The 27,309-nt window shown below is 34.4% G+C and overlaps 2 protein-coding genes across 6 annotated transcripts; one reads left to right on the plus strand and one right to left on the minus strand.

Moving 5' to 3' along the window:
- Positions 1 to 218: 218 nt before the first annotated feature.
- LOC135694354 (dystrophin) lies at positions 219 to 27,080 on the plus strand. 3 transcript variants are annotated; one of them, XM_065213047.2, is made up of 21 exons: positions 219 to 702; positions 1,004 to 1,081; positions 1,652 to 1,713; positions 2,269 to 2,343; positions 2,801 to 3,014; positions 3,897 to 3,982; positions 4,314 to 4,393; positions 4,874 to 4,951; positions 5,905 to 6,016; positions 13,616 to 13,670; positions 16,471 to 16,510; positions 17,153 to 17,224; positions 17,673 to 17,944; positions 18,829 to 18,879; positions 19,702 to 19,734; positions 20,254 to 20,290; positions 20,426 to 20,526; positions 21,077 to 21,269; positions 23,913 to 23,981; positions 25,131 to 25,545; positions 25,949 to 27,080. In XM_065213047.2, exons 2-21 carry the CDS (start codon positions 1,026 to 1,028, stop codon positions 25,960 to 25,962), a joined length of 2,115 nt encoding a protein of 704 aa, XP_065069119.2. In that variant the 5' UTR covers positions 219 to 702; positions 1,004 to 1,025; the 3' UTR covers positions 25,963 to 27,080. The 3 variants fall into 3 exon arrangements, with proteins under 3 accessions (XP_065069119.2, XP_065069118.2, XP_065069120.2); XM_065213046.2 differs by having other exon boundaries at positions 221 to 697; XM_065213048.2 differs by lacking the exons at positions 23,913 to 23,981; positions 25,131 to 25,545; positions 25,949 to 27,080 and adding an exon at positions 22,383 to 23,904 and having other exon boundaries at positions 226 to 697.
- On the minus strand, positions 6,061 to 11,967 carry LOC135694355 (uncharacterized). 3 transcript variants are annotated; one of them, XM_065213050.2, is made up of 3 exons: positions 11,513 to 11,967; positions 9,243 to 9,383; positions 6,061 to 8,701 (listed from the first exon to the last, which is right to left on the minus strand). In XM_065213050.2, exon 3 carries the CDS (start codon positions 8,077 to 8,079, stop codon positions 7,048 to 7,050), a length of 1,032 nt encoding a protein of 343 aa, XP_065069122.1. In that variant the 5' UTR covers positions 8,080 to 8,701; positions 9,243 to 9,383; positions 11,513 to 11,967; the 3' UTR covers positions 6,061 to 7,047. The 3 variants fall into 3 exon arrangements, with proteins under 3 accessions (XP_065069122.1, XP_065069121.1, XP_065069123.1); XM_065213049.2 differs by lacking the exon at positions 11,513 to 11,967 and adding an exon at positions 10,473 to 10,730; XM_065213051.2 differs by lacking the exon at positions 11,513 to 11,967 and adding an exon at positions 10,579 to 10,597.
- Positions 27,081 to 27,309: the final 229 nt, after the last annotated feature.

Here is a 27,309-nt window from a genome sequence, read left to right on the forward strand (position 1 = left end):
GTCAATCATCCCCCCTCCCCTACAGAACAATGTTGGTTTACTATCAAAAGGGTTAGGATTTTGGGAAGCACATTCTTTTGCTCTTCTTTTATGATATTTTTCTAAATTATTAACAATGTTTTAAGGGAAAAGAGGCGGAAGTAGTAATTGTTTTCCGGGAAAGGAATGAAAATGTCAAACCGTATCAGGGAACAGAAATTCGAGAATTAGAGAAATTCAAGTTACTAAATTTTCTCTTAATGACCTAATTTTTTTCCCGATTTTTCATTACCCAACTGGTACTTGCCTCACTTTGCGAATTCTCTTTTCTACGCTTCAGATTAAATCATTACATATTTACAGTTGTTGGTAAAGTTTAGAATAAAAATTCTGTCATTAACCTGTGTTAAATCTTGCGTTGATTAACTTAGATTTTGCAAAGACTCACTTAAATTATCAAAATTTAAGCCACGGAAAGCGACTAGTCCGAACATTTTGTTTTCCTTAATTTTCCTCCGACTTTTCTCCTAATTCTTTTCCTCCGAAAGTAAACAAACATTGTTGATCTGATGATCTTTGACCTCAGCCAGCGTGGTTGAAAAAGAGGTTAGTATGGTTGTTGTTGCCGATCTGTTTACAAATGGTGGATCGCTGGATTAAACCGTCACATTGGCGCAAAATTAAAAGGATTAGGACAGACTTCAATAAGGAAACAACAGTAAAGTATTTTTAATTCTATATTTCAACTTTTACAATTTACTGTAAGTGTTGTAATTGCGTAGTCATTTAATACAGGAGGTGCTAGTGACAGTTTTACATGTTCGTCTTCTCGGAAGACGCTTGGTTGGTTGGGTGGGAACTACTTAAATTATGTCCAAATTTGCTGAAATCATGAGCGTGCATCGTTTTTTGCTATAGGCAGCTGATTTATTATCATAATATCTCTGACATCCATTTCATTTCTTCTCAATTTTTTATTCATTTTCTGCTTTATCAATATTGAAAATATCTTTCATCATTCTAGATTATTATAAAAGAATCTTAATATGGAACAAGAATGGGAAAAAGCAGTCACGGACACTGGCATACCATACTATATTAAGTAATGAACCTATAATAACTCTGTAATTTGCATATTCTTTTTATTTTATTGTTTTGATGTTTTAGTAATAAGTATTAACTAAGAACTGACTTTAGTTTCACAATAAGAACTGTCTTCTATTAGAAATTAGTAAGTCATACAAGAAGCATGCACAAAATGACCAGAAAATGCAATTTTGCTTTAAAAAAGTGATAGCATGACCTTTTTTATCTTAATGTCTACTCAAGAAAACCATTTTTATGTGAAAAGATGTCACCTGAGTTTCTCACTTTCAATTGAAACGAATACATTTTTCTTTGCCTTTTTTCAAATACTTTCAACCTCCCACTTTTTTTCAAAATCAGGACCTTTGGAATATACTAGTCCTTTAAATTGTTATTAGAGTTTTTGTTATAAAACTTTGAATTAAAATCTTTGTTACTTTTTGCAAACGTGGACTGATATGTTTTTTAATTAAGGTATATTATCCATAAATAAAGGAATGATTAAGTCTAGGAATTTCTACTGGTAAAGTCTTCTCCTCATAATTTTTTGATTGGTATTGGTTGATATTTATTTGTTGATTTTTAGTCACAAGACAGAGAAGACCTTTTGGAATAATCCTGTAATCATGAAACTAGAAAGAAATCTTGGTAAGTGAAATATGATCTTCTTTGAAATATTTTTGTTGTATCTTCAATACTTCTGCAAAGTTTTTGTTCAGAATGAAAATTTCTGCATATCTTATAAAACACTTGCAAAGACCATATTTCAATCAAGGGTTCATAAAATTTTAAAAGCTGCTTTCTTTCACCCACCCCCCCCCCCCCCAAAGAAAAATACTCAAACAAATGCAAGCTCCAATTTAGGCTTGATGTTATTATGAAAGCACCTTACATTTGCCTGATGATTGTATAAAGCTTGAAAATTAGGATCACATCTAGCACTGTCCTGTCATCACTCAAAAGCATGTACACATCTGTTTATATGGCATCAAGTATTGTTAAGCAATTTAGCAAAAAATTATCTTTAGGTTTTAATAATACATATCCTGGTTTTTTTCATGTTGAATAGTATGTTCGTAAAGCACATGATTATCTCAATTCAGGCTATTGTCATTGTTGTTATGTTACATTGTCTTTTAGCATCAAAATTTATAAAAAATTATTTCATTAGTTGTTTCTGTATTGTTGTATTTTTTGTTTTAGCATCTTTTGGAAAAATTAAATATGCTGCATATAGAACTGCAATGAAGCTGAGAACTATTCAAAAGGCAACATGCAGTAGGTTAAATTTTTGTTCTTAATTGATAATAATTGCTAGTCTTAAAAAGTATGTCAATAAAAATGTTTCATAATGGTGGAATAATAATGGACCCATGATAAACTTCATTAGAATTTTGAAGCTACCTAAAATTATTTCCTCTTCACAAAAAATATAGCTTGCTACATCTTTGGTGAAGCTTATATGTAGCTTAAAATTGTACAATTACTTCAACCATAGCACATAGTTTCTTAAACATTCAGGAACGATAAAGGCCTTTCAGAGCTTCTATGTAATAAGATTTTAAGTAAAAATATCAATTGCTTTGCAGTTAAAAAAACCAGTGTTTTGTCTATTTTCCTTTTTGTTTAGATTGATTTATTGATTTTATTTGTTTTGCTTAAAAGTAAATCAAGGTGTTACAATTTCAGTCAATAAATGATTTGCAATATTGAAAGTTTGGCTTTTTTCTCATAGGCTGCAGCCTAAGACTATCAACAATAAAGGAATTCTTTGAACTGAATAGTGTAAGTGAGTCATTGGACTTAAAAGAAACAGTAACAGCTGGGGAGCTGCATGAAATTCTCAAAGATTTGTTCATACATGAGATCAAGTCTGGTGGAAAGATGAACTGTAATCCATTGTTGGCATCAGAACTAATGCTCAATTGGCTGCTTAATGTCCATGATAAGTGAGTCATCTCTTGTACCATTTTGTGGCCTTTTGTGTTTATATGTGTTCATTACTGTGAGTACTGATATGCTTAGCAATATGCTTTGAGAATATGTATTTTCTTGACAAATGATCCCAGCATGTCATAATTTAGCTCATTTTCTTCAAAAATTTTATTCTGGAAACCATGAGTCAGCAAATAATGATAATTCTAATACAATTGTTTTGATATTTTTTGGATGCTTTTTATTGTTCATTTCTTTTAGCAGTAGAAAATATTGTATTTTTAGGCCTCGTCCCCCACATGTAAGAAGAGGAGTTTTTTGGCATATCATCATCAGTATTTATAGCCTCCTAAACAGCAAGGGAAATTCTTCAAACTTTTTTGAAAATGGGTAGCTTGATTGTTTACTCTGGGGGGAGGAGGGCAGGGAATAGCATCAGGGGGCATGAAGGAAGGTGCTACCAAAATCTTTAAAACTCAAAGCAATCTCAATCCTAGTTTCATGAAATAAATTTTCGTTCTGAGAGATGTACCTTACCACCTTCGAAGATGCAGAAATATTTTTGCACCAAAACCAAAAACAACAGGTTATGGTGTTGAAAGTGCATGTTCTCTGTGATCTAGGATATGGCATGCTATGCCATCTTCTATAAAAGAGTCCCAGACACTTAACAACTTCAAAAGAAAAACTCAAAGCTATGATTTTGATTGCAGTTGTAGATTGTGTAGATTGTTATATTCTTTAATATTATTCTCTCGTTTGTAATTTAGATTTAATTTATTATAGTATCTTGTATTTAAGTTTCGGTTGGCTTAAATTAGCATCTGAGCAAGCGATAAGCGCCAACCTTAAATAAACAAGTTATTATTATTATTTTTCCTGTTTTTCTGTTTTAGTTCTCGGAAAGGAAAGATGCGATTTCTGTCAGTGAGGCTAACTCTGATTGTTATTTGCTCTGGATCACCAAGAGAAAAGTATAATTGTGAGGAATTAATTTTCCAGTCTTGCCTGTTTATGCTTGAGCTTTCTACTGTCTAAATGGTTTCTGATTAATAACGGTTCTTTCTTATCATCACCCTTTGACAACGTGTAATTATGTTAGTTAGATACGAAAACTACTCGTTTTATTGTTATTTTGTAACATTGTCTATCAAATAAGTTCCTTTGAGTTCCAAAGGCTCATTGAATTTCGTTTTGCAGGTAAAAGTTAAGTCACTTTTTAGGCTATCAACTTATGTTTCCAATCTTGATGATCGTTTAGTCCCTAATTCCCTACTTTTCTGATGCACTTCACAATTTTTTTTTCTGGATAGACCTGTACTCCCAGATTCAGACTCGGCAAGGAACTGTTGACAATGAGAGACTGGGATTCTTTTTACAAGCTTGCTTAAAGGTAATTTGCTTCCCCTTTCGTGTCTGCATTTATGGTAAGATTTTTTGAAACCTCTAGACCAAAGACTCTTGTTTTATGAGTAGACGATTCTGATATTGTTAACACTCCACTTCCTGGTTCTCAAGCCACTGCCCTGGCTGTTGAAATACGGAGAAAGAACCCCAAGAGATACTATGGTATCAAGGCCACCACTCCTAAGGCTCAAATCTTGGTTGGCTCAGCGGCCACGTGGTTTAGAGCATGCTCTCAGCCAATCAAGCTTTGAGCCCTATGCTAAACAAGGCAACAGTTCTGTACATCGCATGGCTTCCTTGAATTCCTCTTACGTTTAATAAACAATTAAAAGTTTTGAGCATGCCATCAGAATTTTTTGAGAAGATATTTCTCTTAGAACAAAATATGTAGAATCTTATTTGAATTCTTCACAGTGTTAAGAACATAACGTGTATTTTCTTTATACCCTTGTTTCATATTTCTTAGATTCCAAAATACCTTAATGAGCAAAAAGCATTCGGAGCTGCAAGCATTGAGCCCGCTATAAAGAACTTTTTTGCGCAGGTCAGCATTCTCAATTTATTATTTTCTGGCCAGGCTAACGAGCAAAGCCTGGCCTGTAATTGGAAGTACTTTTAATGGACATATTGTTTTTGTGGCTATCAAAGCACGTTGTTTCGAAAGCTTCCTTTTCCAGGGCTTGATCTTTGGCTGTATGAAATCATTATTAATGATTTTAATATATAGCAAATGATAGATTGATAATCAAATATACTAATATACTTTAGTACTTTAAAATGATGTCAGGACCACAACATATCATAGTGATACTTGAAATATTCTCTCGTTGCCATAACTGTGAAATCTCAGTGGTGTGAGGATAGCATGTTGGTTAGGGTAGCGGACTACAGATCCAAGGGCCTGTGGTTCAAGCCACTGATATGACCAAAATTTCATTTAGAACGAAGAGTGTTGCAAGCTCTCTAACTCCAGGCAAAGGAATCACGAGGTGTGGTCATATCGAAAGTAAGGACCAGGACACTTCTTAATAAACACAAATTTTCAATGCCCTAAAGCTACTTTCAGAAGCTTTGTAGTGGCAAATACAAATGCAAATATCTAGATTGTCGGCAGTAAAGAAGTGTTTTGTGTTCATTTCATCGCAACCCAGAAAAGTCGAAACCACCTTAAAACTACTTTCCGCCATTTACAACCAAAATACTTCAAACCGTCAAAAACAACAAAATTGTGCTATTTTCGACAAAACTTCGTGTTAATTTTTTTTAAATAATTCAGTATCTCAGTGGTTGACAAATGTAGGCAAGATGAGCTTTTGATTACTTTCCTTTTGCATCTCAACATTTGATTGGTAATCTTTAAATAACCCTTTAAATCAGAATAAACTCTATGTTTCTATCAAGTTTCTCTAAAGAAATTTCTAGCTTAAATGTATTCAGATATAGAATTTTGGAGACATGATAGACACACGTCTTAGCTTTTCTTTACGCACATTCCAGACAACATACCTGGAAAAAGGTTTCAGCAACGATTTCATAAATTGGATGCTTGCGGAACCCCAACCGCTTGTTTGGATACCCACACTGTACCGCATTGCAGCTTCAGAGACAGGTTAGCTGTTCGTTTAAATTTATTTTGATGTTTGCTTCTCATTTAGTTTCTAGCACCATCACCATACTATGGTTTCAATACACGAGGCTGGGAAAACTAGGCCTTTTTTAAAATAAACTCAATTTGAAAACTATTTCGTATAAATTATTTGAGAGAAGAGCTTTTCTACCAGTACAAATGAAAAGAAAATCGCCGATGACCCCGTTTTACACAGAAAAATATAATCAAATTTTAGCACATAACATTTCATGTCATACACATAATTTGGTACAAAGGACAAGTCAAGCTATTTAAAAGTAACCAAAGGAAGAGTTTGCATATTTTATTGAGGATTTATTAAATGTTCGCTATTGTGACGCCAAATGTGAACACTGGACCATGTAAGCGATCGCAATAAAGTATGCAAATCTAGACTTTTTATAGTACATTTTCTGCTTGACAAAATTTTGCTTCTCTAATGTACTGCACTGCCCGAAACTGCTCATTACTCGCGATTGTTCCTTGATTTTTTTCTCGAAAATCAAGCAAATTTACCCTGTTGCGATTGGCGTTATGTTGCTGTGAAATGTGTGATTGCAACAAGGTAAAGCTCTTTCCCACCTTCTTTGGAATGCGTTGCAAAATAAAAAGTCAAAACTGCGCATGCCTTTAAAGGCCGCAAAATTCGCCTCGTGACATCATCGTTCGAGGATGGTGGCAGTACAATACCAGCGATCAATTTTTACGTCCCAAGGCATGCAAATTACCCCGCAGTTAAAACCGCAGTCAATCCCGTCTTTTTTATGGATCCTGTCTTACCCATAACATTTTTAGAAATCAAGACTATCTTCAAAATTACTTTAACAACAAAAACGGCCCTAGAAAGCCCAAATTACCCAGAATTCTTCTTTAAACATTTACTTTTACATTAATGGGACCGCGCTTTTTGTTTTAAAACTTGATCGACCCTTGATATATCTTTTGTCAAAAATATACAGAGATACCAGTTCAGTTTCATTAGGTGAGGACTATAGCGTCATGTCCGAGAGACACTATAACTTTTGTGGAGCACTGTTGAGTTCGACCGTCCTCATGCTTATGATGACCACAGATGATCCAGATTTCTTACTCTCCATTGATCTTGTAACTGTCATCTTTCTAATAGAGTTTCTTAACCTGCGTGCCAATAGTGTTCTTGTATCCCGGTTTAGTAGTATGTATAGACACGGGTGTGCCAATGTGTTACAACTGATCATCAGCGCACCAAATAATTTGTACCAGTCTTTTGGATTTGAAGTTTCATCTGCCCCGTTAAGCAGCACATTTATATTTTCTATCAAGTACGGTAACCAGGCAACAAGGAATGTTGTCACCATAATTGTGCATAAGTATGTCGATTTCAGTTGCCAAGAGTGATGCCCTCGTGGCCGTCTTGTGGCTTGACGTCTGATTTTGTGAGCCTGACCTCGCGCGACACAGAATATGATTATATTTGCAATTGTCAGTACGAGGAACCCCAGAAATGTCATAACAGACAGGACATATCTCCATTTGACGAAGACATATTTCTCGGCTTTGGCTAGGAACATCACCAATGACGTCACAGCCAATAATACACCAACACTCCACGAAATAATAAGTAGCCTTATCACAGTGGAATTGCTAATCATGCGCCGGCGACTGAAACTCATTTTGATAGTAATCAATCGATCAATCCAAATCATGCATAAGTTAAGAACAGTCACAGTCATTGCAAACACCTTAAGCACATATGCCACCTTATGTGCCACGGTCTCGCAGTGGATTGAAATGGTCACTGCAAAGCCAGCTTCGATGAGTAGATCAGAAATCAGAAGACTGAATATAAGCTTATTGGTCGGGTGACGGAAAAGCCGCTTTGACCTGGCAAACACAACCAAGAACAATCCGTTTATTACTATCCCCACTGATAAAGTTATGTAGCACAGAATAAGCAATGCAGTAACTTCTGTAGGTCTCATCTTGCTTTGCAGATGTTCCTTACCGGTGCTTTCAGTTGTTAATGAAATTTGCGTAGTCGAGTTAACCATTTCTAAATGAAGCATTGAATAGCAAGATGTGGTAACTTCCAGTTGATTTCAGGTACCACAGCGATGCCCAGACGTCACTTAATGTTCAGGCTAACATTGATTGTGTTTAGCAATTTAAAACCATTTATGGCCACCAACTCTCCTTTAAAGCGTTCATTAAATCTTCTGAGAGCTGTAAAGGCTTTTCCTTGCTTAATTGGTTAGAGCTATCATATGGAACTCTTCCATTGGTGAGGTGTCTTCAGCCGAACTCTCTATTTTATACGTGTTTTATTGTGTCGTTAACTATGTCAGCTCACCAGAACTGAACATTGGGTGTAGCTTTTCTGCACTATTTTTAGTCAGCCATTATTTTTATTGATCTTTATTTCCGTTTTAAATGATTTGCAAAGCACCAGACAAACTCTTGCCATTGATGGTCTTTATACTCTGTTTCACAAGCTCACAACTTCAGTAAATATTTTTCTGAGAACAACTTATTCCAGATAGCCAGTGGCTGATTGTTACAGAAACCTTTTCATTGAAGCCAAAGCAACCAGCTATATGTATTATACTGTGAATGATTGCTTCAGTTTCTTTTCATCGCATTCTTTGCCAATCTTGTATTCCCTTTCTCTAATAATTTTTTGCCGCTAGTCTGTAACAAAAGTATAAATTATTAAACACAGCTATGCCTGCAGATATCAAAACAATTATCAACTCTCTTTCCACAGTGCAGTTTTGTTTACTGGCTTTTATATGTAATATATTTCCTGAAAACTGTCCTCTACAATTAATTTCTATCTCAATCTTAAATGGAGTGACTCTGTTGCTTAAAAACACCTGCATTCTACGATGCTATCAAAACTCATCTTTTTTAAATCAGCCTCAATTATCGCGTCAAAATTTCACAGCCCTTATGAAAGTGCTAATAATAGAGCTGTCAAGTTTTCCCACAAAAAGCTTGATTTTGAACTCAATGGCCAATATTATCGTTTTGGATTATGCACGTTTTTACTGAGGATATTTTTTCAGGATTTTTGTGATTACACGTGACAGTTGTGTTATAGACAGAAATTGGCTTTGGATTTAATCGACCAATAAAGCTTAAAAAATGCTTCAGTGCTTTCTTTTTTATTCCAAGTAATCTTACCATTCATTAAGATAACTTTCCAAAAAATGCAATGAGCTTTTAATACCTTTTAATACAAGCATCCGATGATGTATTCGAAACTTTGCTTAAAAGATGAGGTCAGTGCCTTCTTGATTGTTTCTCCTTGCTCTACACGTGTGTACTTCGAGAACTAGACAAATCTTGCTGGTATCTTCAAGGCTATAGTCTGTAAATTAGAATATAAAATAGGTTAGAAGATTCTGTAATAAGATAAAATAATTTATGTTGTCAAATTATTCTTTGCAAATGTCTGAATTCAGTAGTATTCCCTTTGCGGTTCATTCATTTATTCGATGCCGTACATTTTCTAATAAATTTATTTCCAAATAATTTCATTGTTGATTATCACAAAAATACAATCATGTTAAAATCTTTCAAAAAAGGTTCCTGTTGCATTTTTAATATTTCACTATTTTATTAAATTGGAACCGTTTGATTCTGTCTTAATTGGAACCGTCAGCCTTAATAACTCAAAAATCATTATCTTTTAATGATTAAATTCGATGGTTTTATATGATCTTGAATTTAAATTTGCCTATAATTCTGTTTGCAGTTTTCAGCCTAAACTGAAAGTCAATCAGCTAAAACTTTTATGTTTTCTTGTAACATTGCATAGCTTCGTCGTCGCTCGACTCTTAAATGAAAATTTGAAACATACTACCACACAGATCAAAATTGCTAATAAATTGGCTGTTTAAATATGATGCATATCCAATGTTGATTGATGCTGTTATGTTTTTTGATTATTTTGGCTTGTAGAGGAATGCAGAAGCAGCTCTTTTTTAAGTTCAAGGTGAATAGTTGAAGCATCACCTTCATTTTTGAAGCAATGACGACTTTCAAAGAAAACCTACGTTTTGATACGACGCACTTTCAAAGTTCATACTTCAGTTACCATAATGTGTTAAATATCATAAAGAAACATCTATTACTTGATGTCTGATATTGAGGTTTTATATAAGTAAACTGTATTCAAAAGTTCAGCGTTTTAAGGATTTATAAGTCATCATGTGCCAAAACTAGCAAAACATGTGCTACTTATGTGCCATAAAAAATTTTAACAAATGCTTTCTTGATCAATCTATGGCTTGACTTATGTTTGTATCAACGAAGGCTTCTTTTGCTTCTCTGTTTTTCTTGAGTTAAGCAAGAGGCTGATATCCCCAGTTTCCCATGTGTTCATTCCAAGATTGTTCTTACTCACTTATATGTCGAGTTATTGTGGACACGCTAGGTCTTTCTAAATGTCCCTTACCCAGTAGCCAGTAATGAACTGTTCGTCTTCAGTCTAGCACTCAGTTTAGCACTGCCCTTGCACTTGCATTGACATGAAAAGATGCAACAAGTTTATCTAAAACAACCTGTCCATGCCTTGAAGACGATATCTTCTTGAACAAACCACACTTGCTCTCTCTGAAATCTAGCTGACTCCAGTGTTGAGCCAATTGCTTTAACCTCCCACCAGTTCACTTCTCTTATTATTCTATTTCAGCAAACCACCTTCGCCGATCCCTATAAATATTTTTGCAGCGGTGTTCTGTTTTTAGAAACTCATTAATATTTATGAACTCGGATAGCAATTGAATTACCTTGCAAGTGTTTAGGTTTTTCTTCAATTCTGTAAAAATCCGATTATGGAGGATTATTTAGTCCTCGATGTTGTCAATTTTCTCTTAATCTTCACATCTGATTCTGCCAGCATTAGCCATAGCTACAATGAGGTTGATTATTTTAAACTATTTTGCAGAATAGCCGTCTGTTCCTTTTTCTTCTTATTGAACGCTACCATTAACAGTGCGCTTACTTTTCCTAAATGTTCTATAATTTTCAGGGATGAGGCTTGTTTTTACCATTGATTTCAACTTTGCATATTCTATCTTTAGCGTATCTGCCGAGATATCATTACCATCATCACCATAATCATTCCGATCATTTTGATCGTAATCACCACGATCATCTTCATCATTATCATAATCATCCCTGTCACCAATCACTAATCACTTATCTTCAATCACCAACCACCAGTCATCTAATGCAATGAGCATGAACTATTCTACTTTTTATCAATGGTTTCTGATTTTTAGATGATATGTAAAGATTGCCTATCAGATTGGCTAGACAACTTTAGTTTTGCATTGCAATTTTCTATCTCCTGACGATTCTGACTCTATAGGTTTTACGTCTTCTGTGATTCATTCCTGTCTTTAACAGTCTCTTCAGTTACACGATTTTTTTGCCTTCACCAATAATCAGAAAGACTTTTACTACGAATGAAGATTTTCATAAATTACTTACGTAACAGCATCTAAAAACTCTCTTCAAAGACGTCGTTCTGTGAGACAGAGGGTCTTTATATATTTGTAGATTGTCGATGAATGCTAAACCCAATCGAAGATAGCGTACTGAGGATCTGAGGCCAAAACCCGCAACATTTCTTGCCGTTTTCCAATATACCAAGCGAAAATGTTTATCGATTTTCCGATTCTGTATACATAATCACCTGTGTGTCGTTTACTTCTTTCAAAGTCAACATGTACATTGCCTGTGTTTATTGCTGCTTTTTCATTCAGTTGGGCTTTTTTTAGAACCGCTCTGCAAAACAAAGCTAGAAAACAGCGTTACCATGGTATAGTTCAAAGACTTATCGAATGCAATCAACCTTGTGGAAGACTATGGTAAACATAGACTTTGGTGATGAAAAAGCATCATCTATGAGCTGTGTACTAACTATATGTTTAGCGTCTTATTATTTCAGCTCATTTATGCACAATGCGTTTATTGACATTTTGAAGGACCAAGAAAGGCTGTGCCTGAAAATTGTACGAATTCTGTTCTTTTGAATGTATTTTTAGCTCTTTATTGTCTACTCTTGTAGCTGAAATTTGAATTATATTTGTTCTGTCTAGTAATCCTGACTATGCTTTGTGTAAAGTTTTTCAGTAATGATTTCTCGACAAATTCTGTGTTTCTGCAAACTTAAAAGCCTCGATTCTTGCTTTTAGCTATAACTTTTAAGGTTGTCTAATTTTGAAGCATTTTTGTATTTGGGTTTTTAAAATGTCTTGCCTTCTTTTCATCGCTTTTTTCTGTATTCTGCTTTCCTTTCATTTTTAAAAAGGCCGAGCTTTTGTGGCTCTTCCCATTTCGCCCTTATCATCAAGTTTGTTGCATCTGATGCAGAGTCAAGAAAAGTGTTATTTCAGAAAGCAAAGAAAATAGGGCGAAGTTTTGGTATGGCGCTTTGGCTCAGTTCCCTTTGTTGCGACTAGTGGTTGACTGCACTGGATATTTATTTTAGTAAATTCAGGGACTGGTGTTTTGATAACATCGACTAGAGAAAGGGCATAGGTTTTGAGACCATGGAAATTGTGGCACTAGTGGATCAGTCGGCTGCATCAATAATACGTGGGTTTTCTTATGCTTTTATTTCATGTTAGCTGTCACAGACTGGTTAAAAGCCTAGTCTTGCATGTTCTAGGCGAACTGATCTCTCAAGCGCTATTAATATCGGCATCATCACTTGGATTTGAATTCAGACAAAAATGTTAAACCATATTTTCTTGTTATAATTCACTCGTCTGCTCCTGCTTGCAATGCATACAGCCTGTAATTGCTTACACGAAAGCGTTCATGTTTCTATAAATAACTCAAATGATACGACTTTCAATAGAAGTTTCGATTATAAATCAATCATTTATAAATAAGCAGGTGACCAAGTGATAGCCTTTGTTTAGATTCTGAAATTCACCCAAATCTATTAAAAACAGTGCAAACAAGACTTATCCTTTTTCAGAAAAAATTGGTGTTTTTATTTTTCTCGAAATAGAACAAGGCATTTTGAATACTCTGATTTTTTGATGTCATAATTAATTTCATTGAATTCCGATTTTGTATGTCGAAAAGTCAATCCGGCATCTTGTTTTCGTAAAGTCAGCATTTGCCTAGTTTCAAAGTCAATCACAATCCTTTGCTCATTTCTACTGTTTGCTTAATACCTGTTTTTAAAGATATTTTGAACTGAATACCTACTGAATACCTATCTTGCACTAAATTAACTGCCAATTTATGTTATGTTGTGTTGTATTATGTTATGTTATGTTATGTTATGTTATGTTATGTTATGTTATGTTATGTTATGTTATGTTATGTTATGTTATGTTATGTTATGTTATGTTATGTTATGTTATGTTATGTTATGTTATGTTATGTTATGTTATGTTATGTTATGTTATGTTATGTTATGTTATGTCATGTCATGTCATGTCATGTCATGTCATGTCATGTCATGTCATGTCATGTTATGTTAATCAAGGAACTTTCACCCATGAACGTCAACTAGAAGTTATCTAGATTGCGACTTTATTTCCAAAAAACTTTATTTTTCTGTCTTTTTTACAGTAAAACATGAAGCTAAATGCAATGTCTGTAAAATGTTCCCATTGGTTGGGTTCAGGTGAGTTCATAAAATGCTTTATTTTTAAATTTTGAAGCCGGAGCATTCAGTTTTGGTTTGGTTGTTTTCCATTCCTGTTCAAAGCAATCAATGGCTGGCTTTGGCAATTGCTACGCTTTGCCGTTCTCACACCTTCAGGGCTGCTGGAAGATCCCTTTCAGAGCTTTTTAGACCCAGGTTACGTTTTGGACTTCTTATATTTGGACATATTTATTGATGAGTAAGAATCAGTACAATTGGGCATGAATGCTCCAACAATTCTGCCTTGCTAGGCCGATCACGACCTTTTGTTTTTATTAAGATTTTCTTTGCTGCACAAACAAGAACCAAATTTTCAACTAAAACTTGAACCAATGTTTGAAATGGCACCAATTTATGACATTTTTGGATTTTTTAAGCTTTTTTAATTATTGAATAAAAATATCTTAGACAGCTGTTTGGATAATTGTTATGCTGTTACTTTATAATTACGTTGACAACAGATAAAATTTTCCTTTTTAAATGTCTGTTACAAGGCTTGGTCGACAACGGCAACCGACAGCTACTTTCGATTCTCTGTCTGTTGCGAAATATGTCATTAGTCAGTCGCTACTGTTGTTCTCTCGGCGCCCTTTGATGTAGCTTATTCCATTGCAATTTTTTGCGTCGTTTTATGTATTCGATTTGAGTCTGTCTATCAGTCCAGGTATTTTCATTCTTCTTCTTACTTAGTGTCCTAGCTTAATGATAATTGCCGGTGTAGTATGTTAATTGGTCCCCTATTCAGAAGTGTTTGCTCTGAGGCGGTATGCGTTTCAGTGACTGATTGAAACAGATATCGCTTCAGCAGCCTTCATGAAACTGTAATAGGCGTTGGAGTGACCAGATGAACGCATATAACACCTTCCTTTGCGTTGTTTCTTATGCCTTATAAAGAACCTGCATTTACTTTCAGTCAAAATAGATTTATTTGGTCATGGCTAGAATCGTCCAAGCTTTAAATATAATGGCAACCATTGAAGATGTTCCTTTTTATTTGCTTGAACTAAACTACTGTCTTTTTTATTTCATCAGCTGCCAAAATTCTCATGTCAGCTTATGGCAATTCCGAACTGACCTTGATTTTAATCAGCTAGTCTAAAAACAACATTAAGTTAAAGGCCATTTCATGACAAAATTCAATGATGGTAGCCCATTCAATTAATTTGCGAAGATAATTTTTGCAAGACTTGATTAGGATTTATCAGTAGAAATAATAATGTCTTTTTGGGCTCGAGTTTGTTTTTATTTTTTGCCAAAATTTTCCGCTTTGATCAATTGAAGGTGCACGTGCAAGTGAGTTTGTCCTTGGTGTAGACTTTGAGTAGGGTTTAACTGCTAGTGAAGATGTTTGATGGTTGAAGTTATCTGTTAACTACAACGCTTATTTTCTATTATTCGAAAGACGTGCAACTCACAACTTAGGGCCAACACTATCCCATGCCAGAACAGCACAGTTTTCAGTGTGTAAAGTGTATGCACACCTTTTAAGAAGACACTAGAACTTTTCCATGTAATAAATTACTTATACAATAACACAATCTGGGATATAAACTGCAGAATGTTTCACCCACCACCGGATGCAGCATTTTTTCAGTTCTTTGATCACGTGCGAAATTAAGAAATATACTAAAGACGCAATCTATTTCGTTAAAAGACATATTCTTTCCTTTGCCGATAATTAACTATAACTAAGAAAATACTTCTTAAACCCCGGCAAACGTTCCTCTACAAGCGTCCCTGGACTTTTTAAAAGCCAAATTTCACGTACCATGCTTCATTACCTCAAAATGTTTGAATTGGCAGATGTTCAGTGAATAGTTTATTTTGTCACAGTAACCATTTGTCAAATATTTTTGTTACTGACCAGATTTGCATGTAAATGTTTAATATTCGTATTTATCAAACATCAGTTGTGTTATTTGGTCAAATGTGGTTTTACACATCAAATCAAACAAGAATAGTTTTGTTTTCACAATGCAAATTTATCATCTCTTTTATTTGACAGATATGCAAAATACTTGATTTGCTCATTCAAGATTTCCCCGATTTCACTTAAAATGATTCGACAAAAACGGCTTAGAATGTTGTAAAGCGAATCCGAATATTATATATATTACTCCTATAGAAATCCCTGATTGAAATTTAGATATATAGTTACCCCAATTGGCAAAAATATGGATAGAGAGTTTAAGGGGATCAGTTACTGCAGACAGAACATAAAATAGCATATATTTGAAAAGCATATAAATGCTAAGCAGAAAATGATGACCAGAATATCTCAACGATATTATCCAATGACGTTACGGTTTTTTAATCTAATATCACAAGTACAATGCTGTCTTCTCACATTGCTAGAATGTTACTTAACATATCATTAATGTGTACAATAATATACAAAAATACTTTAGATAACGACAAGTATCTGCCTTAACAGCGTTTTCATGCACATACATCAAACCAAAGCTCTTTTTAGTTTTTATTAGTCGTGTTTTCAAATTCATAAACTTCTGTCTATCATTTCATTAAATATTCTGTTTTCCACAGTCCTGAATCGCAGTTTTGTTCAGTTAAATTACCAAATTATTTTAACTGAATGGTGAATGCTAACAATAGTTCTTTTCTAATACTGGTACCCGCATAGCATTGCTCTTGTGAATTCTAAACTGCTTTTAAATTTTCAATGATTAATGCACTTAGCTCTGACGGCTAAAGTTTTTATTGCCTTGAAAGTTGATTCTCGGGTTCTTGAAATCACGTATCACAAACTTTTTCTCTTCAGATACAAGTGTTTGCAGTGTTTCAACTTTGATCTTTGTCAGGTTTGTAGATTTTTACATCAGTTTTAATTTTTAATTCGATTTTACAGTGGATTTCCACTTGTCAATAGCTTGAGATGGCAGGCTGCAGTCCCTATTTCTCACCTTGGTGGTAGCAGCCTCGAAGTTTGCACCGATTTTTATGTAAAATTGTTCTACTGAGATATTTCACTGCATCTATGTGCTTCTGTTACCATGTTGCTACAAATTTGATTTATTACAGATATTAGAAATCAAAAGAATATTGGTCTTGTTGAGGCTTAAACATAAAATAACAAGAAAAATTTGTCTATTTGAAAACGGAAATGACGTTGCAGGATTAGGTTTGCTGGAAAATTAAAACCTATCAAATTTGGAAGGTGTTCGGGAAAGTTCCTGTACGGGTTTGAAAAGGCATTTCAGGTCCACAGATAATACAAAAGAATGTTAAGAATTTTAACTCCCTTCCCTGAAAAATTTATCTTTTTAGGCTGGAACTTCCCCGATAGATTAGCAAGATAAGTGTTCAATTTCAAAGTGTTAATCATACAAAGATGATAGCCCTTCGAATTTCGTTTTCATTGTTTGACCAGACATTAAATGTACATTATACAATGAAAGTACAAATATCTGTGAGTTCACTGGTATCGATATCTCTTTCTGCAGGAGTGCTTTTGGACTGGGAGGACATCGAAAAGCCATAAATTGGCACACCCGACACAGGAGTATTGTATGAAAGTATGTTTCACGTGCATTTCTCATATTCTTCTGCTCTTTATAATGAAATGCAAAACAAATATGTTTGCTGCTCAATCTTGATCAGCCCCCTTCTTGTTTCTGCTTAAGTATGATGTTTGATTGCAGTGATCATAATTGAATATAATTTTTATATGAAGTACCTTTAGGTTTGACGTCTAAATATAGACACTGAAATAAGGGCTGCTTTTTGATTTTCCTATGGCAACCAATTTAGTCGGATACCGTTGCATGACTTCCTTTTATGTTCCAAATTGTTCTCTCATTTGGTTCGTTGCTAATGTTGTGTACGCAATTGACCTCCGCTCTACCCGTTTTATAATATCTTGTTTGCTATATTATCTTAGCAGATTGCTTTCATACTAAAATCTGTAAAATAATTTGTCGAAGCTGAGTTTATTCATTGGTTTTACGTCGTGTTTATTCCTAGAGTTCCCAAGCAAGTGATCTGAAAGACGCCAAGAAGATGTTCAAAAACAAGTTTTTTAAAGGAAAGAAAAACAAGAACAAACAATCGTCGAAAAAGCGTTATACAGAAGTGCCTCCAGACCAGCAGTCTGTGAAATCAGGGGAACCAGATTACGAGGGCATGGACGATAGTGGAAATGCTGATGGCAATTACTCAGAACCATCTAACTACCAAGCTGCTAGCGAGTTTGAGGAGGATGCGCCAGTTGTCATTCAGAACAGTGAACCTTTAGAGTGAGTCTCGAATCCCTGATTGCCACACATTTATCGGAACTTTTTACAATCAACTTCCCCTTCCCACAAATCGACAAAAAAACAATCAACACAAGCATTTCTCTTCTACGATGAAGGGTCTTCGGTACTTTAGGCTCAGCTACTTTCATTTGACATACTAAACTATAAAGTCACTTCCTTTCAACGTTCCCTAATCACATACGTGATTCACCCTTTATATCACTCTGGGTAACTGGTCGAAGATAAATAGCTTTAAACAATGGCTCAGGTATAAATAAAGAAGACATTTTATAACCAAATGTAAAAGTGAAGAATTAAATATTTTTAAATAATGTTTTCTATCTCGATAAGTTGAAAACAAGTTTCAAAAACAATATTCGAATTCTTTAAAGTATATGTTGTCCTGACGGACTACAGGCTTCTGTTTCAAAATATGTTTAGAATTTTAGTGCAATCTTCAGTGCAGTTCAATGTTTTGTAAAATTTATCAAGGTGTCCTGATAGCTGTTCTTTTTTTGACTTCAATAGTTTTATCATTGAACACAGTGTCTTGGTACCTTGTTATCCGATTAAAAATTACAGTATCTGCGAACCTCTAAACTTGTATTTAAACTGACAAATGGTGTGAACGCCTTGATAGATGTATTCTGCAGGCTTTGAGAATTGCTGCTGGGTCAAATTTTGAAAAAGAGAGTAAAAATGTTTCATGGATCAATTTTTAAAGAGAAACATCCCAACCTTTATTCATTGGAGAAGTTGACGTTTGCTATACACACCCCTAATAGATATCTTTACATGTTTTCCGAACTGCCTTATTTCATTGTTTTTATGGAAAACCTTTGCAGCTACTGCATTATGTTATCATTTAATATGTCCTATTTTAGGGAAATTAACGAAGAGAACACTTGGGATCCAGAGGTGCAGCCTCTAGAGCGGTAATTCATCTTCAGCTGAGAAGAACTTTTTAACCTTGTATTTTACCCATTGCTTAAACGGTTCTCAGAGATGAATTTTGAATATTTATAGTATTATCACCAAAGTATTTAGGATTCCTGCTTGAATTGTGAAATGTCCAAAGCTTTAAAATCCTTTATTTGCTCAGAATAGAGAGGCACTTAGGAATTAATCTTCTGCTGCATAGCTTCGAATATTTTTTTATTCTTGGACACACTTTTTCTGTTTTTCCAGGGCTGTTTTGCACAATGCTAGTTTTAAATTTAGCTCTAATAACACTTCAGATAAGGAAATAAGCAGCAGGTATTAGCAACATTAATTATTTATTGGTATTCCAACAGTTGTAATGTAAGTTTTTACACAAGATTTCACACTTGCAATAATTTTTATGTCAGTATTAGCTAATAGGCAAGGTCATGTTTCAAGCAGCGTCATTGTAATTACAAGAAAACGAAACCTAAGCATTTTGTTCGTTTGTGTTGATGGTAAAAGGTGAAATATCTTTTGCAATTATACGTCTCTAGTAAAGAGAAGAACTTCGTTATGAATTTGGCAAAGTTCAACATTTTCCCATAATCAGCATGTGTATTGCAACACCAGTTCCTCTGGCGCATCTGGTATCTGCAGTGAATAAAAAATTAACGATGTAACAAAAGTTAGGAAGATGTAATGTTTTGAACTGATTTGCAAAACAATTGAAAAAATTAAAACCTAAGATTAGATTCTGGATATTTTGTTGGCTTGTCAAAATTATCGTTTTTCTTGCATATTTGGGTTGTATTATTCCTGTCTCTTTTTTGCAGTCCTCGAAGTATGGAATCATTGCCACATCCAGGGTGAACTTTTAATTTTCTCTGAAGCTCTTCGTTACCTAATTCCGGATATATATTTACAATCCATATATTTATGTCAAGAATAAGTCCGATTTTACGTACGTTTAGGTCTGTAGATTGTCAAAATTATGTCACATAAATGGACGTAAAAAGACCCTATCAACATTTTATATGCAGGTCTATTCACTGTTAGCTCCCACTGGAAAATTTTGTTTCTTCCCTGTCTGGACATAAGAATATAGGGTTGACTTTTTAGATTGTCAGATATTTAGACCAGGAAGCTATCCTTATTAAGATGATGTTTGTATTTTCACAATTTTGTTAAGTTTTTTGGATTGGGGAAATAAGCGAAAGGGGGCGTTTATTAGTAGGAGTTTTTATTAGTAGGAGTCTAAACAAAAAAATATTAAAAGAAATGTTTTCTAATAAGCGAGAAATGCCAATTGCTGTTGGTATTTAAATGCACGTGAATCAAATAAGAGATGCAGGGCACTTAAACGTATTTGCATTTATGTTTTTCAGAATGGCCAGCGAATCTGAATTGAATTACAATGACCATGTAAGTATTTCTCTCATCTTTCAGGTCTTATTCACAATGGTACCTTTTGCTTGCGGCTATAGCAAAAACATTTATGCTGTAATCCAAAATACGCACCATGATACAGTGTTATCCTTATTGTTGCATTCCTTCCAGGAAATAGACAATGTCCAGGCAACCATTGTGGAGCCACTACTTCGTTCAGACCAGAAGCTCGAGCTAGAAAAGATTATATCTAGTCTCAATCAAGATAACAGGTACTATGTTGAAATTTTTTAAATTCAGGTTTTCAATGAGGAGGCTCAGGTATACCATTTTCTGACAAGAATGCTGGGAGAGGCTCAAACCCTCCAAAGCTCCAAATATTTCCGCCACTGAGATTTATAGAAATAGCCCTATTAACCGCCAATTCTCAAAACTGTCCTTTTGTCCATGGGCTCATGATTTGTGTACCAATGCATCAGCGCTATATGGGATTTGATTGGTTTTACAAGATATTGTTTATGTAAAGCTATCTACAAGAAAAGTCTACCCTGGATGTAACTCCCACAACAGAATTTGATGATAAGTGCTGATTTGTTCTCAACCAAACTACTAAGACACGGCCTGCTAACCATCGGTGGCCAGTTTTAACTTCCTTTTCACATATATACCTGTTTAAAATTATTATAATATGTTATGTTATGTTATGTTTTTTTCAAAATTTGGAAGTAGACTTTAGGTAACAAATTTTGCATCATTTTTTGATTTAATACTTGAAATGTTTGATTATGACCCAAATTCATTGTAATTACTGTTGATTTTCAGGGAGTTCCAGGATCAAATTGACTCTATTCGTGACACTCAGCGGCAAGAAGAACAAAATAAAGCTGGGATTTCAGATGAGAATGCAAGACTCCGCATGGAGAGGCGAAGAATGACAGAGAGACAGACAGTCCTTGAAGAGCATAACCGACTTTTGGAGATAGAAATGCAAAAGTTGCGACTGCTTCTTCAACAGGTACATGACGAGACTAGATTGAAGCGAGGTTGGATGGCGAAATCGAGCTATACTACTAAGTTAGATAGGGGTTAAAATGGCCTGTAAGATCCTTTGGGTTACCTATAAAAGAGGCAAACCTAGGGAAGAAAGTGAAGTCAGAAAATACAGTTTCCTTTTTCGGTTTTCAATGTGTCTTGATATTTGGCGTTTTAAGCTTGTACTCTCTAGCTTTCAAGCACAAACTCCCATTGATAAAACTTTCATACTTAATTAAACAATATTTTTTGCATTTAATATATTAACAATGAGTATAAATAAATTATTATGTTTGGTATATAATTCTCATACTTAATGCTTCTATGAAAAAGAATTTGCGTATTTCAGTTTCCCGTGTTCTTAAGACCAATTTGCAAAAGCGCCTAGTTAATCAACCAAACTTCTCCAATAATCTCATAAAGTTTTTCTATGCTCCGATTTTCAATGCCAGATTATTTCCAGCCTTTTCATTTTTCTGTTCATGACATTTAATGTTCTACCCATTGTTTATTGTGAAGCAATTTTTTGTGCTGAGTATTTAAAAGGGCAAAAAAATTAAAGTAAAGATCAAATTTCAATAAAGATTAAACTTGAATAAACTTAAATCAAATAAATTAACACTATTGCTTGTTACTATCAGTAATGCTAAACTTCTCATTTTTCTTTTTTAAATGTGTTGTAAAAACTGCCTGATATAGTACATCACTGATGTAATTAAAGATTGAAATATTAGATGTTTCTAAACTTAGTACCGTTAATTGTTAACTAATCTATAATTGTAGTTTAAACATATAGAGACTTGCATGGTAGTCGAATATATAATTCACAATTTTACTTAGGTTTTGCCTATGAAATTCATTTTGTATACTCGTTGATTTCATACGTTTATAAAAAAAGTTAATACCTTAATCTTAATATTTAAAAATCTAAATTTCAAATGGTCGTTTTCAATTATTTGCAGAAAACTTCGATCCACTTGTGACCGTTCAATTTCGATTGTATTACACACTCTTTTAAAACTAAAAGTAGAGTATAGAATTCAGTAAACCGGAAATTAATTCGAGATTTTTTTAAAAGACCTTTCTTTGTTCTCAGGCAGAGTTGATATATAAATTGCAATAAGAAAGTTAGATAATTATGTTCAATGAAATAGCTTCCATTGAACAGTTTTTTGCAAATTTTGAGTTCAAGATTGGCTTGACTCAAATTTTGCTAGCATACAAGGTATTTAACTTTATATCTTACCATGATATGTTATCATAGTTTATTTTTGCAGACAATAATGTCTAAGAACAGACAAAAATACAGGTTCTAGACAAAATATGATTGCATGCAGTGAATTTTTAAGGTACTTAGTTGTGAATTTCGTGCTTGTCTATTCTCGAGAAGTCAATGCTACTTAAATTTTGTACCACTGCGTCACAGTTTCGGCACCATAGGCCATCTTCAATTAAATAAAGAATACGAAACAAATATTTTAATCGGGCATGAGGACCATCTCAAGCACCGCATGCTCAGAACTGTGCGTGTTTGTTTCCAGCTTGATTTTGTGTCTCTTGGAAAAAGTAAAGTTGATCTACAATGCCAGCCAAAAGTACTTGAAACACCCGACTATTTATGCTGCAATTGATATCTTTCATTACTTTCATGAAAAGAAAATTACTACTTCCGCCCTCTTCCCGAGAAATATCATAAAAGAAGCGCAAAAGAAAGTGCTTCCTAAAATCTTAACCCGTTTGATAGTAAACCAACATTGTTCTGTAGGGGAGAGGGGGATGATTGATTTTAACCTTGGAAATTGATGTCAGTGTTCCAAGACTTTTGGCAGGCATTGTACCAACCTTCAATACAAGCTCATGATAATAAGACAATCATTTATTTTGTTATTAGGCAGATTAACACAGATATTGCTATAAATCCTTTTCTAACTTTTAAAATAACGTAATAATGCTAAATGACTTAATTTTTAAATGACTTATTTATTTATAGTTGCAAGAGTGATTATGCATCATTTAGATTTAACAAGATTCGCATTTAAAAACACCAACATCCACCTCCATCCCTTGACATCTAGATTGTAACAGAATTGCCTTTTAAACATCACTGGAAGTTATCAAACCGAGTATCTTGAAAAAGAATTCGATTATCTTAAACTTAGAACCTTTTTTGCATTTTTACTTAATTTGTTTGTTTTTATTTTAAAACATTTTTTTGCCTATCCAAGTTAAACAGATTTTACCTCAATTTTGCATGCAATTTCTTCGAATGTAAGTACATTTATTAGACGGCTGAAAAATTTCCTTGCATGAAAAATACAAGGCTTAGATTTCCTGAGACATAAAACTGCAAAGTGTGAAATGAAACTTAATTTTATAAAAATTCTTTTATACTTTAATTTTTCAATGAGAGAAAAACTATATTGATTTCATTGTCCCTACTGAGCTATCGTTAATATTTCTTGGTAAGCAAGCGCTGCAAATGCTACAGGAATTAGGCTTAGGGACTTTAGGGTTGATTTTATTTGGCTTGGCGCCAATACTTTGTGTGTTGGTATTGTTAATTTTTAAGTTGATAATTAAACTTTATATCACACGAGATGTTAGTGATTCATTCCTATTTTTTCAGCAAAAGGAAGACATGCTCACGATGATTGACATCAAGGAATCCACGAAAAAGAAATATAGCCGGGCCAAGGTAATTGAACAAATCTTCTGGATCGCCTTTCTTCATAGTCTTACTTTTGATAGTTCAAGTTGGTGTTTAAAACACGGAGGACTACCAATAATGGGCACCTCTGAATGTGGGTGAATGGCTCAGTGTTCAGGGTCGTGGACTACAGATCCAAGTGTCTAGGGTTCGGGTCCCTGGCATGAACTAACTTTCACTTAAAGTGAGGACAGCTCCCAACAATCTCAGGCGTAGGAGTCACGAGATCTGATCACTTTAAGAGACAAGGACTAGGACACTGCTTGATAAGCACAGCTTCTCAGCGTCCTAAAACTATCTTCGGATGCTACATAGATGCTAGTACAAATACTAATATCTGAATAAAAGAAAATTAGATGGCCAAGCTTTGGCATCTTTTTTTTGATGACCAAGCTTTATGGAAATGACGTCTAAACAACAAACACCTCTCTTCTACTGACAGCAACTGTAATTCCGCAATGTTTCTATTTCAGTTAATCAATTCATCATTTAAATTAAGCTACAACGGTAAGCCAATAACAACAGAATGATTAAAGGGAACACGATAAAATTTATAACATTTTAAAGTACAAGTTCAATAGTTCTTACATAAAATCTTAAACAGTTATCACAATTCTTTTAGCTTTTAAAATGATAAATGGTTTGTTTGCATAAGGATTCCATGAAGTATCTCTGCATTAAAATATTGCAAATCCTCAGTGACAATCCATTTCTGTACATTTCCCATTTTGATACAAATTTATGTGAATGCCGTTTAAATAGCGTCAGTTTTTGACAATTTGTTAATTTGTTTTGATAATTTTGGTAGTCAGCGGCTCTAGTCGATTGAGTGAAGTTTCAGCTGTTCTTACCCAAAACTTGTACGTTTTCACACGAGCGATGAATATTTTTCAAAAGAGTTTGAAAATTATAATAATTAGGCTGTGCTGAAATAAAGCCTAAGAGAGTTTCTTAATGGAAGTATTACTGATATTAACAAAGTTTTTATGTGTAAAAAACGTCTCTCTAAGTTGTCACAAACCAAATACAGTTCTGTCTGTAAAGCATTGAACAAACTGTAGCTGACGGATCAACAGTAATCTTCTTTTGTATATTTATTAGTTAGTAAAAGTGAGTATATTTATTGTTTCCTTGTAGTTCCCTACGCTGCTACCAAGAGGAAACAGATCGAGTTCTTCTGCCGCTACTGCTGTTCATTTTGGTCCTTCACTAGATTCAACACTGCAGATTCCCACAGCTATTGCTGTAAAAAACTCAAAAATTCTTCCAATTTATGAAACAATACCCGAATTTGGTTTACCACAGCCTCCAACTGCTAGGCGAGTGGCATGGAACGACAACGCCAATGAGAGGGTTTACAGCTATGTTGATGATGTATCTGCTATTAATAGAGATCGAAATGCAAGCCGCGAGGCGGACAATCGCCCCAGTATTTATACGCAACCATCACTCCCCAAGCGGACGTACCCAAGGTTAAACAGATCCTTTGAAGAACAGGCACTCGATAAAACAGTACAGTGGGCCATGGAGAATTTTGGGTTTTCTGAAACAGGTAATACAGAAATGCCTGTTCTTATTAAAATACCCTCTTTCATCTGTAATTTTCTCTATTTGATATTGAAACTGATTGAAAAAAGGTTGATGTAAAAGTTACCTTTTTAGCATTGAGAGTTTTGGGGTGTGATTTCGTGACCTTTACTTTCTTGCTGTCTTTTCCATTGTCAAAAACTCAATTAAAATATTAAGTTTTCATTACGATTTTTCATTTTCAAAGAATTTCTTTGTAATAATTGCTGAACGGTAAATAGGTCAAAGGATCTAGACGAAACTTGTTTCTCTCGTCCTTTCATTTTTCATCCTTTAACTCGACAGTTTAGATAGATCTTTTTTCTATTTTTAACATGATTTTTCTCCCCTTCTGCATTTAAATCTAACACATAACCATTAATTTTTAGAGTCGAACTGCTGATGGTTTTTGGAATAATACCAAACTTACACATGGTTAACAAAAATTGTCTTATGCGATCATAAAATACAATCCCCACCGCTCCAACAAGGAGAGTATTTTGGTGAATGACGTTATCATGTCCCAGCTTGCCGTTGCATCCAAAATTCAGTGGGGTAGTTTACTTTGGCCGTATCTGGACAAAGAGAAAGCAACTTCAGTATGACTCGTTTTTACCAGTGAAGAACTTGCGCTTTACAGCAATTAAATCCACGACCTCGTGTTGAAATATTACTTTCAATTTTATTATGCTAAAATTTCACGATATTATATAAAATTTCATTTGCTTTATGACGTCATGAATTTAGAATAAATTTGACGGTGATAAGCAACCAGAGGTGTAACGCTAGGGGTATTCAGGTTTTGCAACATTTTGTGCAGGAGCCCCTTGTTATTTTGATACCATTACATCCCTGTAGGCAACTGAGGTTGGAAAGTTTCACCTGGAATGTTTTTGCGATGAAATCACCAAACCTAGTGTTGTTACGAAGTCTAAAAAACAGGCACAAACAAAATAAAAAATTGTATTCATGCTAAAAGTTGGAGTAATGTCAGGGGTACCTTCCTAAAAAAATTAGGAAGGGGGGCTTTGCTGAAGGCAAATTCAAAAGGCCACACTCGTGACCACACCCTTACCACACCCAGTGAACTTGCATTGTATACATGGAATTGATCAAACTATTCAACGGCACAAGAAGACTGATAAAAAATTGCTTACTCACATGGAATCTATAGTATAATGAAGGCTTTCCAACACAGAACTCATCCAACCAAATATGAACTCACTTGTTGAGCCCTCCTAAAATCTCTCTGAATTTTAAGAAGGGGGGCTGAGCACCCCTGAGCCGCTCCCCTCCACGGCACCACTGAGTGGTGTTCACAACGAGGTCGTAAATGAATTGGTGTATTGTATGGTTAAAAAGAAAATTTGGATTAATTAAATTTGTGGTACTTTCTACGTTTTAACAACAAAACATAGACCTTATAATAGAACAATATACGCATTTATATGTATCTACAATCCTTGCCAAAAATAACTGGAACGCCTTCCCACTGCAGCATGCAAATAAACAAAGCAAGTCTAAAACTACCTTACCAAAATATCGCTTCAAAAATTTCGACCCCCTGCCCCCGTACAATGTTGATTTATTTTCTCAATACTTTCATACAGCTTTCTGTGAAAAAAGTTTTACCTTCAGGATCAAACAGCCCAATTGAACAACATTGTAATGGGGGTAGGGGGGGATTTTTCATAAAAAGTTTCAGCTTTGCGCAAGTGTTCCAACAATTTTGGCAAGGATTGTATATATT

This window comes from Rhopilema esculentum, chromosome 8 (assembly GCF_057945365.1).
Source record: "Rhopilema esculentum isolate cy_ngs chromosome 8, ASM5794536v1, whole genome shotgun sequence".
Taxonomy (NCBI): domain Eukaryota; kingdom Metazoa; phylum Cnidaria; class Scyphozoa; order Rhizostomeae; family Rhizostomatidae; genus Rhopilema; species Rhopilema esculentum.